We start from the raw sequence: 21,627 nt of genomic DNA on the forward strand, positions 1-21,627 counted from the left end.
CGGCCATTATGGATCCATCTACAAGCTGAAATCAGAAAAGGTCAGAGGTCGCTAACAAATCAGAGCTGCAGCCATTTGAATTAAATATACTATAATTTTTGAACAATTAGATATTAGATTCAACTCATTGTCATTGTGCACACAAGGCACACAACGAAATGATCTTTCCAGATCACCCATCCAGAGACGAGCATCTGCGATCATGCAGCCAGAGACCGGCGCTACCGTCAATGTGGTTTAAGTGTCTTGCCCAAGGACACAACGCGGCGCAGGGACAGAGGCTTGAACCTGCAACCTTTCGGCTGCAAGGCAAGCGCCTACCCACTGCGCCACTGCCACAAAATTCTGTGGGTTTCCTTTTGGCTTTGAGGATCACTTGTCAGGCTGCTGTTTTCCTTTGTCCTGTTATTGTCTGCTTATGGTCTCTGTTCGTTTCTAGTTCATCTTCCTGGTTATGTAATATTTAGTTATCGTCTTTTGTGACCTCTTTCTGTTTCCCTAGTAGTGTCCCTGGGAGTGCCTGGTTCCCCTTTCTGTTTCCCTTATCTCATTTCCTTGTTTTACATCTCCGTGTCCAGTTCGTATGTCTTAGGTGTCAGTGTTATATTTCCTGTTTTATTTTGGTAGTCTTTGTCCCGTGTGTTTGGGAGCCTGGTTTGAGGTCCAGCTGTGCTCCCTGGTGTGTCTTCTCTCCCTGATTACCTCATGTATATATTGTGTGAGTCCTCCCCTCTTGCTGTGCGCTCACCTTGTTCCGTGCTTTTCCCTGGAGTCCCAGTTTGTTTTGTTCCTGTCTCTGCACGTCTTCTGTATGCTCCTCCGATTACCAGCAAATAAAGCTGAGCTTTAAGTTCAAGTCCTGTCTGCAGAGTCCTGCTGCCATACAGCTGGTTAATGACAATCTGCTTATGTGTATTTATGTATTTTTCCATCATTAATGTGTATTTAATATAGTTTTCTATGTGTTGTGAATGCCCTTAAAATTGTATTTGTATATTATGGATGTCTCAACTAGAGCAACAGGAAATGAGCGACAGTAGAAACTCTGTGCTGGAAGCATGATGGGCTGCAGACAAAGTTTGACCTTCTTGCTGGGAGGGGGCGGTGCTAACTGTGAGATGAACGCAGATGTGCGCTCTGAAAGCAGCCGAACTGTTCAGGATCTTTGCTTCTGTCGTTTTGTGATGGATGCCTGAACATCTGCTGAGCCTCAGCGCCAGCTCCGAGGATTAGAGGATGTTCCCAGATCAGAGGATCGTATTTGGCTGTGACTGTGGCCGATCGCTGAATGGCGAATGTTGTAGATGTAGTAATGAGATGAGTTCAAAGGTCATTGTTCTACTGTGACTGTCCCAGTAGAAAAGAATCAGTGACTATAAAACCCATGAGCCAAATAATGCAGGAAGGGGGGTGGGGGTGGGGGGGGCGTCAGGTGCTGTGATAGTTTTCAGTGTTGTGTAAAGGTGGTTACCTCAGATGGGAATCTTTCTTTCATTATTAACTTCTGTTTTTCTTTAGCAGTTGGGAACAAATAGAAATATTCAGAGACTGAGGTGGTTGGTTTCAGTTGTGGTCGGCAGTCTGCAAACACTGAGAACTGAAGTGTCTGCTCTGCTTTTCAAGGCTTTTCTCTCAGCTGACTGTCCTCCAGTTGTTTTCACACAGCAGTGCGAATGTGTGTCTCAAAGCTTGTGCACATCATCTGAAGAAGAGAGAAATAAGATGATCCTTTATTAGTCTGAGCAGCAGCAAACAGATAAAAGCACAGCAGTATAAAAATAACACCTAAACAACTGAAGACAGCAACACCGAGATGATAATAAATATTAGAGGTGGTCAGAAGAAAGCGTGATAATAGGTTATTTAAATGAGGTCCATTATTATTTCATAGCATTTTATATAATATTGCACAAGAGTGATTATGTCAGTGCTTGAACAGTGTGAGTGCAGCAGGAAGGAGAGACCTGCAGGCGGCTGTAGCTGCTAGCTGTCTGCTAGGCTTCACCTCAGCTAACTGACCTGGACCTCTGGACCGTGTTGGTGCTGTTTTAATGCAATTATCTGACCAATCATATGGCTGCTGTGGCTTCATTGGACTAACAGACCGTCCAAGAAGGTGGAGCTCCAGTTTGCTGAGTGCTGCTACAGAGGCAGAAACAGACCTACAGGAGAGCCCACACTGCAGCTATTACTAATAGACACAATCTAAACTACCACTACAAACCAAAAAGTAAAAACGGCAAGAAACTCACAAAAATGTCACAAAACTGAAGATCATCAAAAGAATGAGGAAGTTCAACAAGTAGTAAGACTCTCATTTCCTTTATAATAAAGAAGAAAGCAGAAAATCTCAAACTCAACAAATAATCCAAAAAAATAAAACAGCGAAGCCAACCAGGAAACATAATAAACACAAACCTGGGGGCCTTTTTTAAATCAGCTGAAGGCAGCTGGTCCTGGGTCAGAGTGCAGCACCGTGTTTCAGTCAGGACGAGGGGCATCAGCTTCGTGCACTTTGGAAGCTGCGCTCAGATCAGCCTGTTATTATTCCCACAGTATATAATCTGCATCGTGTTTGTCCCAGACGAGCAAATTTATCCCTCAGAGTCACTTGTTTCTAGTATTAAGCAGTGATATTTAAAAAGAGGAATATCATATTAATAACACTAATCATATCCTGTGTAATAGTTTGTATGGCTTCTGTAGAGTTATGGATACAGACTGTGTCTCTTCACTGCTGTTGTCAGTGGAAGAAAATCTGATATTGTGGCAGCTCTAAAACAACAGGATTAAAATGAGCAGCCTGGTGGTTCAGATGGAGTCAAATTCAGTTCCTCCTCCATTTTTACTCCCTTTAAGTCTTTCCCAGAGGACAAAAACTCGCTCGCCAGGAGCAGCTGATGGATTAACAGAAAGGCGGGGATGTTTTCAGGATTATGATGAGAGGTCAGTGGGTGAAGCCAGTGGAGCGGTGCGTTTATGTAAGTGTGAGTATATGAACACAATCGTGTCTCATCAGTGGAAACGTGCGAGGCCTCGCTTCCCTCTTGCGGGGCCCCAGCAGGTCTTTCTTAATCTCCGGCCCATTCCTCACAAATCCTTCCTGATGCAACAAACACCCCTGCAGAGCCTCAGAGCTCAGAGAGGAGAAGACCTGAAAGGTGGTCAGAAACATGTGGCCTGCTCATTCTCAGGCTGCTCAGGGGGAAAGCAGAAAGACAGTGCAGTTATTCACTGAGCACAGAGAGTTCCTCTGTGCGACGGTCGTGGAAAAGTCTAAAAATAACCCACACAGTGGCTGAAAGCCTCGGCTGCACAGTGTCAGCTGCGGTTTAGGATTGGACCGTGGAAGGCCGCGCTCCTCGGCCTCGGCCCGCATGGATTACTGTCAGCTTCACTGAATTAAAAGTGTCACTTTAAAACCTGCTCGTGTTCAGTTTTAATCCTCCTCTGCTGCTAAGAGACACCAGCGGGGAAATATTCATGACCTGCTGTGGAGACTGCAAGTCCGGGGGTGCTGTTTATGATTTGCTTTATTGCAAAGATGAGATGAGAAGGTTGACCATCTGTTATCTCAGTGGAAACAAACTGAATACTCTGACAAATATCGTCCTGTGAGATGATTTTTATGACAATTTTAAACATTGATTTTCAGACAGATAGTCAAACAAGATATAAGAAGTTAGTCATGGAAGCTGAAGCAGCTCCTTATCTGACGAGATGTGAGGCTGCGAGCGAGTTTCACCAACTAAACATGTTTGTGGGCTCAGAGTTGAACTGCTACTCACATCGAAAGGAGCCAGCTGAGGTGTTTGATCTCTCAGATGGTTTGGGAGCGCCTCAGAGATGGAGGTCTGGGAGTCTCTGCTTATATTGATGCCCTGAGACTGGGATAAGCAGCAGAAGATGGATGAACTAGTTAATTATGGAGCGGCTGATTTGTTTTATTTTTTTTATTGCTCCTTGGATTAAGCAGTTGTTCCTCTCATACTTGCTGTACATCTTAAAAATAATTTCAAACCTTCCAAAATATAAACTGTCAGCAGAACCTGAAGTAACAGCTGACACAGCTTCACGTCACAGACATCTGTGTGTTGTGTTGAAGAGATATCCACTGAAGTTAAAACAGGGCCAGGCTCTGCTTTTGTGTAATACCAGTTTGCGCCTCATGATGGCGCAGCATCGTCTGCTGGTTAATTTTCCCATTGATGACCTGGGTGAACTCTGCCTTTGAAACATTTCCTCCACAGACCTTTATAAAATGGATTATTTATTTTTGGGCCCCTTTTAAACTTGGATGTTAATATTTGTTACTGATTATTTATAAAATGTGAATTATTTGCAGTCACTAAAACCTGAGCTTGGCGTGTCTGTCGCTGGTTAAAATAATTGACTCTTTTAGGTTTGCTGAGGTTGTTTTTATTCTATATTTAAAAAAAAAAATCATAGTTTTGACCATGAGATCTTTAGCATGCAGTTATTATTTAAGGCTGCTGGTTTGTGTTTAAGAGAGAAATGCTGCACTGCTGGTTCACCCGCAGGCTCGGGGGACTTTCTGCACAGGTGAAAGTTTAGCTCGTTTTAAAGGTTGTGGTTTTTCGTTTTGGATAACAAACCAGAGACATTTCACCCTCACTGCTTTCATCATCAGCACATGTGAACCGTCCTCTTAGTGCTGCTGGCTGCTGTTTAAGCTGTTCAGTAATTTATTACTTTCAAAGATAAAAAGCATCATGATGAGTTGTTAATATTTTATTTGCACTGTTATTCTGTGTTGCAGAGTCGACGTTGATCCAGACCAGGACCTGCAGCCCTCTGCGGACAGCTTCCAGGTCTTACAGGGGGTGAGCAGCCACTGAAACTTTAATGCTTCTGCTCTGTTGTCTGAATAATGGAAATAGTTCAGTTTATTACTTTTATTAAGTCATTTTATTCTGTTTTTATTTTGCTTTAAAATATTTGACTTTATTAACTTTTCACAGTGCTTTTTTTCCATTTAGATTTTTGTGTATGGAACTCCATTTTACTTTATCTTTTATATTTAATCAGTTCAGTTTTATTTATATAGCGGCAAATCACAACAAACAGTCGCCTCAAGCTCCTGTATATTGTGGGTAAAGACCCTACAATAATACAAAGAAAACCCAACTTTCAAAACGACCCCCTATGAGCAGCACAAGGTATATAATAATATAATAATGTACACTTGGTGACAGTGGGAAGGAAAAACTCCCTTTTAACAGGAAGAAACCTCCTGCTGAGGGGGGGGGGACAGGACAAAAGACATGCTGTGGAAGAGAGACAGAGATTAATGTTCAATTCAAAGATAAAAAGCAGCATGATGAGTTTTTAATATTTTAATTAAGCTCTTTCCTTCTGAGTAATTTTCATCATATTTGAGGTTTTTCCTGCTCGTAGCAGCACCGCTGTCCCGTTAAAGGTTCACGGCTGCACTGGAAAGAGCTTTAGGTGGCCATCTTTCACAGATTATTTCCCACAAGCTCCAAAGCTGGCTTTTCATCTTTTGGAGTCATTCCAAACCTGCAAGTGTTTGCTTACTCACTGCCAGAGCTCATCGTCAGCACTAATATTCACGTCAGTGATTCAGTTTTCCTGCAGCTATGATGGAAAACCTGAAGCAAACTTTTCCGACTGGAAACATCACACTCTGCAAGTTTACAAAGTATAGGTAGATTATTTGATTAAAATGAATTAGAAATGAACAGGCAGTGTTTCATCAGAGTTTTTAGGGTAAATTTAAAGATATTTTAGTTGTCATGAACTCTGTCTCTGCAGTCCCACCTGAGATTATAGATATGATTATCGATCTCCCACTCCCTTCCATTCTGTATGCATTTCAAAGTAAAAGCTCGCTCTCTCAGATCGGCCAGGTGAAAATTAAAAACTAAAACATTTGATCTTTATCACATGTTTTGCCTGCATCTGGAAAATGAAGGTGTGTTATTTTTCCATGTGTTTCTCCAGGACGGGCCCCAGGCTGAAGGTCAAAGTAAAACCAAACAGGAGAGCGCATGGCTCTTCAGACTGTGGTACACGTTTGATCACAAGTATCCTTTCTGAGTCAGAAATAAAGAAGCTGTGGATGGTTTTAGGCCACGCAGTAAACATTAGTCTGAACTGCTGCAGCTCACGTCTGCAGGATCCTCTTGGTTATCAAACCCGAGTCCATAAAATGTGTGCTTTCCCTGCTCGCTGTGGTTGCAAAATCAGACTAAAGTAAATGTGTTTAGCAGTTCATGCTCCTGGTTGCGCCCTCCTTCCCATCTCTGCTGAGCAACAGACTCCCAGATGGCTGATTGTGTTTTCCAGTTGCGACTTTCCCCCCGGTGACTCTCTGGAAGTGAGCAGAGTGTGTTTGTCAATGAGATAAACATGTACGACACACAATTCTTTTCCATGGCAGCAAACTGTGCGACTGACTAACGAAGCCACCTGCCTCTCGCCCTGCAGCGTCCTATCACGTGAGCAGGATGTTGGCTTTTCCCAGAGTGCTCTAATTTAGAAACCACAGACAGAGAAGCCTGCTGGTCCTCTCAGCTGTTCCTGCAGATATAAACCCCAAATACATCCTGTTGGCATGCACCTTCTCTATTATCATTCAGCCATAATTCATCAGCTGTAATGTGTTTGTGTCTGTGGGAAGGAAACGTGTCGCAGGAAGTGACTGAACCTGAGCTGGTTTGTGTGCGCAGCTGCTTTACTCCTGTGAGGTCGCAGTCATCGGGGAGGACTCTAACCCTAAACTATCAGAGAACGGCTGTTTTTCAAAATTGTTCTCTTGGAAATCTGGGCAGAAAACACACATGAAAAAGTGGTTCAGACATAATCAGCCGATTCTCCTTAATAACTGCCCAGTTACCTGAAGCCGATTCTGACCCACAGCGGCCCTCCTCTCACCTCCACTCTGCCCAGTTACTGCGGGCCGCTGGCGAGCTGTCTGACCAGCCCCCAGGCGTACGAGGTGAGTGTCCACGTGCACAGAAACACAGCATGCATGCAGAAAACCGACGGTGCTACATGAGCAGTGATCTGTGAAGAAACCTAATCCTCGCATGCCGTCCGGGGCGAGGCTTGTGCAGAATCAATCAGATTTCATGTTTAGAGGCAGGTGCAAAGACACACGTGGCATAAATGCTTCAACATTAAAGAACAAAATAAACTGTAGGTAAAAAAGAAAAAATGATTTCATAACCTGAAACATGTTCTTTAAAACCCGCACTTTCATGAGTGTCATCCTGAGTCCTGCTGCTCTTTTTTTTTTTCTTTAACCTCATTAAAAGACAAAAAACACAACAACAAAAGAAGGAATGAATGAAACGGTGCCGTCAGTGATCGAGGGAAGGCGTCAGGTATCGGAGACAAAGGAGAAACATTTCCGTATGAAGGCCAGCAGTTCATTACATTCACACTCATCTCCACAAACCTCCGTTCTTACACAGAAAAAAAGGATACATTAAAAAATCTCCAAATAAATTATAAAATGAAAGTATGTCACTTCTAGCATTTTCTACATTTTGGTATTTGAGCCTCAGCGAGAGGGTCAGCTGTTCAGCTGAACTATTTTTATCCGTTCAGATTTTTTGTTCAAGTGTTTTTTTGTTTGTTTTTTTAAATTTGCAGCTTCTCATATTTTTAACGAGCATCTTTTTTTTTTTTTAAATGCAGCAGCACATTTCCTAAAGAGAAACCACAAAAATTCAAATGAATCTGTGGGTTGATTATTGCCCTCATCTCTGTTACCACAAAAAACCACAGTCCCAAAAATATGAATGATAATCAGATATATAACCAGAAATACCCCTCAATCAGCTGATTATTTTTACACATTGTTAGTATATTTGACGAAGCCATTCTAAGTTTTACCTTCATTCTCTCTGTGCTTTCAAAATAATACTCTAAGTGAAGGAAAGGCTGGAAGCTGGCGTGTTTCTGATTTATTAAAAGTCCAAATGTCTGCTGCTGTTTTCAGAGGTGAAAGGTCAGGAAACACGTGGTCATGTAGCGGAGCTGATGTATAAAACAATGTTAGGAGTGTGAGGAATCCCAGCATCAACAAAGCTTCTTTATCAGGCTGTGGATGAAGGACGCTGCTCCTGGAGATGCTTCAGCTCATCAGTTACAGGAAACTGAAGTTTGTCTGCCTAAGCAGGGACATTTATGGTGAAAGCCGTTTTCCTCAGTGGAGAGATGAACATATTGATATATATAATTTATGATCTATGTGGCTTCAGTTTGGGAAGATGCACTTCAGATCTGTGGTCCCTGCTGAAAAAAGGCACAGAGCTGATAAACCAGCCTTTTAGATCATACACTGCCTCTAGATACGGGAAGGATGCTCCAGAATTCACAGATAAAAATCACTAAAATTAGCCAGTACTGATATTTTTGTTCTTTAGTTTTTGGTGTTATATTTTTTTTCCTCCACAGAAACAAAGAAGTCTTTTATGTAAAAAATAAAACGCCCAATTTTCAGCTCTTCATCATAAAATCAAGCTCAGCAGCTGGAATGGATAATATTAGTATTGACCGAACAGCCAGTGGCAGTCAGCATGGCCGGTAAGCCTGATGTTCAGGTGATCAACACGACCGACTGTGAGAAGTGCTACAGTGGATAAAATCTTCTGACCTGCTGCTACAGGAGGTTAGCCAATGAAAAAAGATGAATACATAAAGTCTGAATGCAAAATGAATCCAGAAACACAAGATTAAATGTGGCCAGCTGCAGGATTCACTTCCTGTGAGTTAGCCAGTGATCGTACCCTGAATAATCCTCCTTTTTGGCTCTATTAATGACCATCCATCCATTCATTCTCTTCCGCTTATCCTGTTCAGGGTCCAAGGGGGGCTGAAGCCTATCCCAGCAGTGACCACGCTTTTTAAAAAAAAAAAAAACAACATTGTGTTTTATCCAGAAGGACCTCAAACTCACGACTCAGCCTATAAAGTCAGAACTGTTTACTGAGGCTGCAGAGTGAGGAACCTTTGGGCTGTTCACCCATAGACTTCTAGAATAGAATAGAATAGAATACAATACAATAGAATGCCTTTATTGTCATTGTACAGAATGCACAATGAGCTTGGAGGCCCACTCCTGTTCAGTGCCGTGCTGTAGAAAGTTACACTTTCTAAAATTTAAAATAGAACTTCTAAAAATATACATAAAATAAAACCATGTATAAAAATATATACATTGTAAAAAATAGAGTAAGTGTATACATAGAATAATGAAGATGGTGAGTATTGCACTTGGCGAATGAATAATGCACTGGTGAATGGGGGTGTGTGTTGGGGTGAGCAGCAGGGAAAGATGGTCGGACTGGCCGAGGTGGGAGAGGGGTTTGGCTCTGTAAGTGTGCTGAATGTTGGAGTAAACATGGTCCAGAGTGTCCTCCCCTCTTGCAGAACATTTGACATGTTGGTGGAATTTCGGGAGTACAGTCTTCAAGTTGGCCTTGTTAAAGTCTCCCGTGATAATATGAACACCATCGGGGTGGGCCCGCTGCTGTTCGGTAATGGTGGTCAGCAGGAGAGAGCGCGCCATGCTAACAATAGCCTCGGGACCTATATACACGGCTGTGATGATCACTACTGTTAGCTGTCTAGGCGGAAAAAAAGGCCGACCTCTTACAGACATGTACTCGAGGTCTGGGGAACAATGTTGAAAAAGGCCTCTACAGCCAGAGGCCGTTTTGAACAAGAGGAGTCGCCCCCTGCTGGGCCTTACAGAGAATGCAGCTTCAGCTTCGTGTTTCAGGGCGGTATTTTATGCTCCCTGCAGATATTCGCAGCACGTTCTGCTTCTTCTTTAATGGTGACTTGCAAACCTCGAGGTGCATTACTGCCACCTTCCTGCACTCAGAGCATTGCATCCCACCAGGTTTATATTAAAAAGTTTATATTAAGACAAAAACAGATGCATAAACTACTGATTTTAAACATAATGGCTATTCAGTAAACCTCTTGTTTGTTCAGTGCTTGGTTTGGAAAGTGTGAAAAGGACAGCGAGGGCAGGGGGGTTATTTTTTCCACTTCCAGCATGAAGAGAAAGTAATGCAGACTTTACCAGCGCGAAAACACTGAATGACAGCTCGTCCCATTCATAAACAGTGAAAGCAGCAGTAAAGCTGCTTCAGTAATGGAGTAGATGTGAACTGAGCGTCGTATTGGCAGAGGCCCTGCAGTAAATCCGCCAGCGTATCTGCTTCAGATTAGAAAATCCCAAACATGATTTGATTCTTGTTGTTCCAATTGTTTGGTGTCCCGAAAATGTTTATTTTTAATCATCCTGTCCAGCCTTTCCGCTGTCAGTCAAATGTCATCATATTAGAAAACAAAGTCAGCTGATCTTCTGGCTCTTTGTGGCGCACCGCCAACATCTGTCAGTGCAGCATTTGGTGTCGCACCACGAGCAGTTTTGACTGAAGAGGTAACAGTGCTGTAGCCATGCTTGAGTGGGTATTAGGACGGCTGTGCATGTGTAGTTTTCAGCACAAAGTAAGCCTCTTTAGGAGATATTTTTCCACAGAAGGTGATACTTAAAAATACTTGCACAGTTTTGGTCCTGCTGCAGTGAAGCTCTGTCCTCAGCAGACTGTGGTTAGAAGACATTTTCTCTCCTTTTTTTGAGTTGAGTCCTTGTGAAGGTTTCCTGTGAATACTGAAGGTCTCTCTCAGGAGAATTGTAATATCGTCAAAGCATTCTCAGAGCCTGCCAGTGAACACAGAAAATGGACGGTCAAGAAGCCTTTTTGCATTCAGTGAGCACAAAAGGGCCTTTTCAGCTCCACCTCAATGATGAGCACTGTTCTGAAAGATATTTTACACACTGAAACACCCATTGAAGGGACGGTCACACTCTGATGCACTCTGGCAAATTCTTCTTTTCATTTTATGTGAAACTCCTGCACACGGAGGCGTTTAGCTCACACAGCCTGGCACACATTCAGTAATCTAAACTGTAATTCACTGTTTCTCGTTTCATTTTATTTATCTGAATGCGGCACTCTGTCCTGAGTTCTGCGCTCATGAATGTTTTCCCCTCCCAGTTTGTTGCTGCTGGTTTGCCAGCGAGAGGCTGCCTGCCAGGCTCGTATAATCAGGCCCTGCCAGCCTCAGCGTGGGGAGAAAAGATTAAATAAAGCTCCCGGGCTGGTTTCTCCTTCCATTATGGATTTTATAAAACACAGGGGGAAATGAACAAAACCTATTTTGGGTCATACTGGCCTTAAAATTGTTTGAGTGAAAATATTATGGTTCAAAATGCAGTTCAGAATAGATGGTTTCAAAGTGAACTACCTAAACTTGATTATAGCAGCAGGACTGAAGGGTTCAGACAAACAAAAATGCATTTGTCTGCTTTAATCTTTCAAAATGGGTCAAATACATCGTTCACGTATAGTTCATGTTCTAAGAGGATCATCGGCTAACAGCAGGGCTGTGTTCGCTGTGCTGACAACAGAAAATTCTCTTGTAGGACAAATTATTTGAACTTATGGATGAATTTGTACTGATTAAAATATTTAGCAAAGTAATTAAATACAGTAAAATAAATATTCTGCTTATTTATGCTGAGTTTCTCTAACATTTTCTCCTTTAATGCAAAAATAATCAGTTTCAGTAAACCTGCAGCTCTGTGGAAACAGAAGTATGCGGAGTTTTGATACAATGAATCAAAAATTTCCCTTTCTTTGAGTTTTCCTTTTACAGAAAGTGAATAATGTCAGTGTAAATTATACAACTCCAGCACCCACAGGTGCCGATTCGAGGACCAGTTAAAATGTGAGGAACAAACAGCAAGGTTCCTTTGCATCAGGCTCACTTCTCATAAGCCTTGGTTAAAAGTGTAACAGGGTTCCTGCAGGTCATTTAAAGGTCTGAAAATCATGACAGCTGCAAGATGCATTTTAATTTCAGGACATTTGCTGCAGTTATTAAATCCACGTGTTTAAGGCAGGTAGAAAAAAAAATGAAAACCAGAAAGACTCATTTTGAAAAAAAAAAAAACAGTTTTTAAAGTTTGTGTTTTCATGTCACTTTGTTGCACATGTTTTAAGGTTGTGGTCAGGTGGGCTGAAGCTACGTGGCGCTCGGACACCAGAATAATTGTGGCGTCTGCTGCTGGACTGTTAGCGCATCTCAGTGCAAAGAGCAGAGCCTGTGGGCCACTGCTGCGCTGTAAGGATATTAAAGCTAACGCATAATCTTCAAGAATCGCCTGCAGATTGTTTCATGCAAATAAGTTTAAGCAAAAAATTTAATCCCTGACGTGTCTGAAGGGGAGGGAAAAAAAAAAGCTTCTTCATGTTAGGAAGAAACCTATCAGCACACCGCCTGCCTCAGACCTGCCAGAAAACAGTTTTATCAGCATGTTCCAGATTCCTGAAAGAAATCTGATAACCAAAATACAGCAAAAACTGCTGTAAAGTGTCAGTTATAAGTTGGTTTTAATTTAAAAATCAAAAGTAGCTCTTAAACCATATGACCATTTAAGATTTGTGCATATCATCATATTTATCACTCTCCTCTTCATCTGCCTCCTCCACCACTGGCTCTCCCTCAACCTTGTCACCTCACATCTCCTGAAGTCAGGGCTATAACACAAAAATGTGCTTATTTATTCCTGATATTGTCACAATAACTGACAAAGTTTTTCACAAAGTTTTAAATGTTGTGGATGCTCCCTGCTCGGCATTATGAGGTGATCAGACAGCCTGCACTCACTGGATAAACGCCTGTCAGCACGTTTGAGGCGACTCAGGGGTAAAAAGGTAAAATACTGGTAAATTATCCTATAACAATTTTTATACCTGATTTATTGCCAAGTGTTGATATTATTAAAACATTAAAATAGTGTGTACAAAAATGTTTATGCACAAACAGCAGTAGAAACGCCGGCTGTGGCCATCATGGGGTACACGGGGTTAATGGAGGTGGGCAAACTTGTAGGTGTGCTGCTGCCAGCACACCTCGCGGTAATACAGCATTACAGCCTACCTGTGCAGGCAACAAAGGATACTTTTGACAATAGTTCAATGAACTATTTGAGTATTTTAAAGCCAGCCCTTATCAGAAAGGAGAGACGTGGGGAGTTTATTTCTCACTTCCAGCATGAAGAGAAAGTAATGTAGGCCGTACCAGAGGGAAAACACTGGATCTTGTGGCCCACGGCATGTGGAGGGCACAGTCAGCGGAGTAGGTGCACACAAATGCCCACCTTTTTTTTTTTTTTTTGCGTTTTTGGCCACAGCGGCTTTTGTTGGCAGTGGAGAGAGACAGGAAATGGGGGAAAGATACAGGGGAAGACACGCAGGCAAATTGGCGACAGGCCGGGACGCGAACCCGCGCCGCCCGCACAGCAACGTGGCATATGTATGTGGTCGCCGGCTTCACCACTAAGCCACCCAGGCGCCCACAAATGCCCACCTTACCACCAATTGACTACTGACACTATACCTGACACACACCACTTTAATAAAATAAGCCATAAATACACAGTTCAAAAATAAGCTTTATTTAAAGGAAGTTAAATGCTTAAAAACCAAATAAAGCTGCACCTCAGTGAGCTTTAGTCCAACAATTAAAACAGTATTTGCTGCCGGGAATTAAAAACCACAAAGAAAACCCTGATGGTTATCACATCAAACATACGACAAAAAGTTAAAATGCATGCTAAACAGGTTTTATTCCCGCCACTGCAAAAGTCCACCGCAACACATGGGGTAGCTGTAGGGCAGGAGGTAGAGTAGGTCACCTACTGATCAGAAAGTCAGTGGTTCAATTCCTGGCTACTCCGGGCTACATGCCAATGTATCTTTGGCCAAGATACTTAACCCGAAGTTGCTCTCCAACGCAAGCGTTGGAGTGTGAATGTTAGATAATTAAAGCACTCAGCTTAGTTAATCATGGAAGTGCTTGTGTGAATGGGGTAAATATAAACATGTTGTATAAGCGCTTTGAGTACTCAGACAGAGTAGAAAAGCACTAGAAGAACTAGTCCATTTACCATTTAACACATGTGGTGAGAAAAAGGTCATACAAACCTCCCCACAGTGCTTACACTGTCAAAAGAAACAAAATTAAAACACAGGCTCAGCCATTTAGTTACAGTACCCAAAGTCTGTGTAGACCAGCTCTGGTGGTTAACTAATAACACAGAAACCACTCCACCAGAAGGTCTCCAGGTTAAAACCTTTTAAAGCAAAGTAATGATAAAATAATGGCTTCAGCCTGACCAGCCGAAATCCACACCAGCAAAGCAGCAGCTTGGTGATTTGACAGGTATGAGGAGCGTCAGCAGGGATCACCACAAACTTCAATCTGAGGGGAAGCAAAATCTTCTCCTTGGTTAAAAATGGAAACTAGGCCTTCCAAATCAGTCTCCAGGAAAATCAGGGAATTCCACACAGACATACCACAGCTCCAGGTTCAAACAAAACAGCTGCCATAATGGCCTGCACCTGTGCTTATAAAGGGGAAGACCCTGTCCACAAAGGCTGGCACATAGATCAGGTCCCACCCCCCACATTCCCATTCATACTCAGCCTGCAGTCAAGGGATATCAGCTGAATATCTTATCAGCAGAGGCTCCGGCGCATAAGGCCACTGAAGGTAAAAACAAAAGAATAATACATAAATAAATACATTAAGGGCACCTGGGTGGCTTAGTGGTGAAGCTGGCGATCACATACATACGTTGCGGTGCGGGGGGCACAGGTTCGAGTACCGGCCTGTTGCCACTTTGCCCGCGTATCTTCGCCCCATTTCTTGTCTGTTTCCACTGCTGATAAAAGCTGCTGTGGCCAAAAATGCAAAAATATATTAAATAAATTAAAAACGGCAGGTGCTACAAATAGAGAAAATTTGCTGGATTCATGTTGTGCATAAAATGCAGATTGCAGGCTTTCCCTGGTTCCCTGCCAGGATAATTGCTGGAGAGAAGAAGTTATGTAATTCTTTCTGATCCCTCCATGAGAGTAATCCCTGCACTGACCTCGTATTAACTCATCCCGCTCTCCCCGGGGGGACCTGGGCCAAATATTGATCATCAGTCAGTCAATTATAGCTGTGAGAACCTCGTGTTGTAGTACTAACCTTTACTCAACCACAGCCGCAGGATTTGCTTCTCTTTTAACTCTCAAGTGACCAGAATATTTCAGCACTATTAATGACCTCATTTACATTTTATACCGAAGTGCTTGTTTTAATGGCTCTGTGTGTGTTTCTCATACCTGTGATAGATACTCAGATCATTAATTATGAATTTCAATCATTTTTATCCAAAAAAGAACCAAATTACATTTTGCTGCTTCGGAGCTTTGATTTCAAACTAAATCCAAACAGATGTCCGGTTTCATTGATTTTTGTGCAGAAACACGCAAAACATTCAGATCACTGAAATAAATAAGCACTGTCATAATGAGATTCTTAATTTCAGATTTTATTCAGATAAAAAAAAAAAATGCATGTTTCACACAGCTTTCCATTCTCCTCACCAGAAAATGATGAAAAGTTGTAGCAGAAGCAGATTTATGACAGATTCATGGTAGGAAACGTTCACATGATTAAAAATAGCAGCAGCTCGTGGAAATACAGGACTGGCAGTTGGAGCTTAATCCATCTGAAATCTCGTGTCCTCTATGAGCCTTTGCACCATTGATGTCCGTGTGTTCATGCCACATGTGTCCCACATCTGTTCATGTGTTGCCCCCGTGTTCTCCGTCCTCCCCTCATGTTCCGCTCTGGCTTTGTTTTCAGAACCACGAGCAGCTCAGAGACCCCGAATCTGACCTGATCCGTAATGATGCAGACCTGACCTTCATGTTCGGTGACACTGCCATCACAGCCAACGGGGCATCGGGCGGTGGGGCTGATGCCGCTGGGGGGTCGGGCTGGAGTGCGAATGGGAAAAGGAGTGGCAGCACATCAGAGGAGGCGCTGGAGCATGAGCTGGACTCCCGCGAGCAGGAGCTGCTGAGCCGAGGAACTCGCCTCGTTTTCCCCATCGAGGATAACATCTGACCCTGCCTCCCACCTCCCTGCCCTGACCTCCAGTCCGCCTCGCCCTCAGCTTTCTCCACATCAGGGGGCAGGCAGCCCTTCAGCGATAAGACAGACTTGAGGAATGAGAGTAGACAGGAGTGGGGTGGGGGGGGCTTCAGAGTGACTCTGAGCTCCCTTTGGGATGGGGGGGGCTCAAGCTTTGTTTTTATCCTCATTACAGAAATGGAGTTTCCTATGCAGGAGGCACAGTCCTCCAGAGCATCAGGAGGGCAGAACTGCAAGTTTTCCTCTGAATAAACAGAAGAGAAACTGGTAGGCAGGACAGGGGGGGGGGCTAAAGAAACCCATGCAACATTCAGCCTGCACTTTTCAACATGCAACACTTCAGCTGGAGAAGAAAAAAGTTTTAAAAAGTCATGCTGAAAGGCTTCTGTGCGTTCACCTCCATCTGGACGCTCAAACTTTAAAGATGAAACAAAGCTCTTCATGCATTTGCTGTGTTTGTGACAGATTGAGCTCAGAGGAAGGACGTGGACACGCCCTTCCTCTGAGTGTGCTCCACACAGCATCTGGATCTTCTGGTTAAAGACCTTGTTTTATTTCATTATGTCTTATAAGAAAATACTGATTTCCCAAAAGAGCCCTGAGATGTGCAGTCAAACACAGTTCAGCGAGAATGAGTCTTCATCACATTTTTAAGCCTTTGCAAAAATGCCACCAAATTTAAGGATGTTTTAAAATGATCAGAAGCACCAGTGCAGCTGAAAAATGCTTTCACTGATGATAAAAGTGCTCAAGACTTTGTTGAAGCAGCAAAAAACCTGAGAACCAGTTTGATGCCTGAATGATTAATTTAAGCTCTTAACATCCATCAGGTCACCGGTGACCCATCACAGGGTCAGAGGCAGAGTTTGGTTAACATCCAGCCCTTTTCAACCCTTTCTGTCGTGTTTTGTCAAAAAACATCTGAGACTTTCTGAAAATTTGCTTCTTTAGCATGCTGTTAAAACTAAACTCAGTTCTAACCCTAATCTGAGCTCTGGACAGGTCACCAGTGAGCAGGAAGGTGTTGAAAACTTACCTGATTTACTAACTGATGCATTCATTCATTTTCTTCACAAATAAAATTTTAACCATTAGAGAAAAAAGTTCCATAACCATCTCAAAGATATGTCTTCATGTTGGGCTGCTTTCAGCACCGCTGGTATTTGTTTAGACTCTTTTCTATCTGATTGATCTTTCTGTGTTAACTTCAATAGTTACTTCCTCCAAACCTTCAACATGTCTGTTAGACCCCATTCTTACAAGACTGCTGAAAGTTCTTCCATTAATTAATCTTAAATATGATCAATCTGTCTTTATTAGTTGGCGACATACCACAGGCTTTTAAGGTGGCAATAATTAAAAAAGCCATCACTGACCCAGCTGTCTTAGCTAATTATAGGCCAATCTCCAACCTTCCTTTTCTCTCAAAGATTCTTGAAAGAGTAGTTGTAAAACAGCTAACTGATCATCTGCAGAGGAACGGTTTATTTGAAGAGTTTCAGTCAGGTTTCAGAATTCATCACAGTACAGAAACAGCATTAGTGAAGGTTACAAATGATCTTCTTAGAGCCTCTGACAGTGGACTCATCTCTGTGCTTGTCCTGTTGGACCTCAGTGCAGCTTTGATACTGTTGACCATAACATTTTATTACAGAGATTAGAGCATACTATAGGTATTAAAGGTACTGCACTGCAGTGGTTTGAATCATATTTATCCAATAGTCTTCTTCACACACTAAGGTTAATTATGGAGTTCCACAGGGTTCTGTGCTAGGACCAATTCTATTTACATTATACATGCTTCCCTTAGACAGTATTATTAGAAAGCATTGCACAAATTTTCATTGTTATGCAGATGATACCCAGCTTTATCTATCCATGAAGCCAGATGACACACATCAATTAGTTAAACTGCAGGAATGTCTTAAAGACATTAAGGCCTGGATGACCTCTAATTTCCTGCTTCTAAATTCAGATCAAACTGAAATTCTTGTACTTGGCCCCACAAATCTGAGAAACATGGTGTCTAACCAGATACTTACTCTGGATGGCATTACTTTGGCCTCCAGTAACACTGTGAGAAATCTTGGAGTCATTTTTGACCAGGATATGTCCTTCAATGCACATATTAAACAAATATGTAGGACCACTTTTTTGCATTTGTGCAATATTTCTAAAATTAGAAACATCCTTTCTCAGAGTGATGCTGAAAAGCTAATTCATGCATTTATTACTTCTAGGCTGGACTATTGTAATTCATTATTATCAGGCTGTCCTAAAAGCTCCCTGAAAAGCCTTCAGCTGATCCAAAATGCTGCAGCTAGAGTACTGACAGGGACTAGAAAGAGAGAGCAGATTCCTCCCATATTGGCTTCTCTTCATTGGCTCCCTGTTAAATCTAGAATAGAATTTAAAACCCTTCTTCTCACATACAAGGTCTTGAATAATCAGGCACCATCTTATCTCAAAGACCTCATAGTCCCATATCACCCCAATAGAGCACTTTGCTCTCAGACTGCTGGCTTACTTGTGGTTCCTAGGATACTTAAGAGTAGAATGGGAGGCAGAGCCTTCAGCTTTCAGGCCCCTCTTCTGTGGAACCAGCTCCCAGCTTGGATTCAGGAGACAGACACCCTCTCTATTTTTAAGATTAGGCTTAAAACTTTCCTTTTTGATCAAGCTTATAGTTAGGGCTGGATCAGGTGACCCTGAACCCTCCCTTAGTTATGCTGCTATAGGCCTAGGCTGCTGATGCAGAGTGTTTCTTCTTCATTCACCTCTTTTCAATCTGTTTATACCCCACTCTGCATTTAATCATTAGTTATTATTAAACTTTGTCTCTCTCCCCTGAGCCCCCCCCCCCCCCCCCTCCCCCCTCACAGCAGTTGACCCCCCCTCCCTGAGCCTGGTTCTGCTGGAGGTTTCTTCCTGTTAAAAGGGAGTTTTTCCTTCCCACTGTCACCAAGTGCTGCTCATAGGGGGTCATTTTGACTGTTGGGTTTTCTCTGTATTATTGTAGGGTCTTTACCTACAATATAAAGCACCTTGAGGCGACTGCTTGTTGTTACTTGGTGCTTTATAAATAGAATTGAATTGTTTCTGCTGCAGGCCAGTTGGCAAAATGCCCAAACCAAACAGTGAGGTGGCTGAACTGCAAATTTTCACTGACTTTGTGTTTGGTGTCTGGCTGCTCTTAACATTCAGTTGCTCACAGGCCTATCACAGACCATCTAGGAAGTGGTAGGTGATGACTTGTCAATGGTTGGCAACTGTTTGGAGATCAAACTGGGGGGGGGGGCTCTTCAATGTTCCTTATTGCTGGAGAGCTCACGCCTCTGTATTACCTTCCCTCCCTCTTTCTCCTTGACGAATACACGGGCAGTTTCCCCCTGGATTCGTGGTGAAGTTGACTTGTATCCAGCCTCTCAGCAATTAGTTGAAGAGTGTTTGCTGACAAGTTGACACCTTCCTTGAAGACAACAGGTGACCACACCAACCTGCTGCTGACCAGATCAATCATACAGAGGTTTAGGGTGCAGCTCTGTGTACCTTTTAGCAACTCCCACCCACCAACTCGCCAAACCATCGGCAAATACCCATTTTTCCGTTGGATCGGTGGGTGGCAGGGTGCTGCCTGTCTCTAGGCCTGTGTGACTGTTTTTATTTTAGACAACTTCTGACTGGGGCGCCAGGGTGCCTCAGCAGTTGAGCAGGCAACCACGTATGCCACGTGGGGATGCAGACAGTGCTGGCTCGAGTCCCGACCTGTCGCCATTTACTGCATGTCTTCCCCCGTCTCTCTTCTCCTGATTTCCTGTCTCTCTACACTGAAAAACTGTCAAATAAAGCCGAAAAAGGCCAAAAAAAAAAAAGATAAAAACTTACCTGCATCAGCTGCGTGTGTACACGTACATATCAGAGTCTCTGCTGCTCCATATTGACTTCAGTGTGAACACATAAACATTCATTCACACCCTCCTTTTCTTTCACACAGTCTGACCTCATTCTGAGGAGTGATGCCACCCTTGTTGGCACATGTTTGACACATTTGATGTCACATTTGAGGGTTCATTGTTTCCCACAACAAATCATGCAGGTTACTGTGCAGGATGCAGGTGACTTTGAAGGCTTTCTCCATTTTTTTTCTTCCGACAGCAGAAAATGAAAAACTGTTTTGAAGCTGATTGATTCAGAAGTTTGAAAACTTAAAGCCTGCTCTGCTCGTACATCTCGTACTACTAAACCTTTGAAAAAAGAAAAAAACATGCCAGTATTAAGAATTTCTTATCAAATTTCTGTTTGTGAAAACCAAACTTTGTTAAATGAAGGAGATCTGCACAGAGCTGTTTCTGAACCGTCTTTCCTCTCATTCTGCAGCCACGTCACATCATTTATTCACCTGGTAGTTGCTGCATATAAATGATACTTTAGACTTCCCTGATCTTTGAATGCTACTGAGCCGAGGACTTCCCTGAAAAACAAGAACCTGTTGTTCTTTCTGGAGGTCAGTGGAAGGATGTGAACCTTCCACAGCTTCTGCTCTAGAGTCAAGCGCAACCATGCTGTCTCACTGTGGATTCTTGTATTTTAATGTCATGCTTCCACCAGCTCCACTGACCTGTTTTTACATAAGATAAATGTTAAACATGCAAATCCTCCACACGCAGCACGATGAGCTTTAGGTATCCTCCAGTTTGATTCAGTTATTATTAACTCCATTACTTCCTGTTTTCTTTATTGCACTGCAGCATTACTGACAGCTGGGCTTTGCACACCCCCACACACACACCTTCAGATGAACATTTAGCTGTAATCTGATCAGTGGAAGCAGCAGCATGTTAACTGGGAGCTTTTCTGAGCTGCAGTTTGTCAGTTTTTCCTCTAAAAGGCCACATTTTGTGCAGACAGCTGAAGCACAGCCCTGTTTAAAAATCACCACACAGCACGAATCGCCTCTGTTCCCACCACATTCACCACCGTGCCACTGCACGCTGTGGTGGCCGCATTGATGTTTGTGTGCAGAGGTGTGAAAGGCATGGCTGTTTCAGATTCAGCTGAAGGCTTTCAGCTGCTCTCTGGGGCCTCCAACAGGAAATAAATCTATTTGTGTGAGCTGCTGCAGAGCTCTATCCAGTGTGGGTCATTAAAGTTGAGCTGATGTGAGACTGTGTGATGTTACAGGGAAGCTGTAATCTCTGCTTTAGGACCCCTGATGTCTCCTCTGTGATGTTAAAGATAACACAGCCTCATGAACTTTGTTCTTGTGTGTCCCGAATGTGAAAAAAAACTGATTTTTTTTTTTGCTCTCCATGATTCCTGCTTTATCAGCTAACACGTGCAGAGACAGTCCGAGGAGGAGCCCACGCTGGTCGACATGTTTGGGACTTTTCTTTAGGAATGTGGGAGCACTTTATGGGCGAGTCAAACGGTGGCTGCAGACACATAAACAGGCAGTTTGGCACCTTGGACGGAGCGCAGGATTCTGACCTCCGTGTGCACGCTCAGACTGTTGTCCTGTCAGTTGTCTTGCCGGCTATATTTAAACGCTCTGTGCACCTGAGA

General features: G+C 43.0%; 1 protein-coding gene across 2 annotated transcripts in view; it reads left to right on the forward strand.

The window, feature by feature from the left end:
• Positions 1-17,471, forward strand: part of slc9a7 (solute carrier family 9 member 7) — a 38,274-nt gene extending 20,803 nt beyond the window's left edge. For both annotated transcript variants that reach the window (XM_030728174.1, XM_030728175.1), the window contains 4 exons: positions 4,781-4,844; positions 5,986-6,068; positions 6,877-6,982; positions 15,775-17,471. In XM_030728174.1, coding sequence (XP_030584034.1) covers positions 4,781-4,844; positions 5,986-6,068; positions 6,877-6,982; positions 15,775-16,038 — 517 coding nt within the window. In that variant the 3' untranslated portion in view covers positions 16,039-17,471. The remainder of the gene's footprint in view (positions 1-4,780; positions 4,845-5,985; positions 6,069-6,876; positions 6,983-15,774) is intronic.
• The last annotated feature ends 4,156 nt before the right edge of the window (positions 17,472-21,627 follow it).

The sequence above is a fragment of the Archocentrus centrarchus genome, chromosome 4 (assembly GCF_007364275.1).
Source record: "Archocentrus centrarchus isolate MPI-CPG fArcCen1 chromosome 4, fArcCen1, whole genome shotgun sequence".
Classification (NCBI taxonomy): Eukaryota; Metazoa; Chordata; class Actinopteri; order Cichliformes; family Cichlidae; genus Archocentrus; species Archocentrus centrarchus.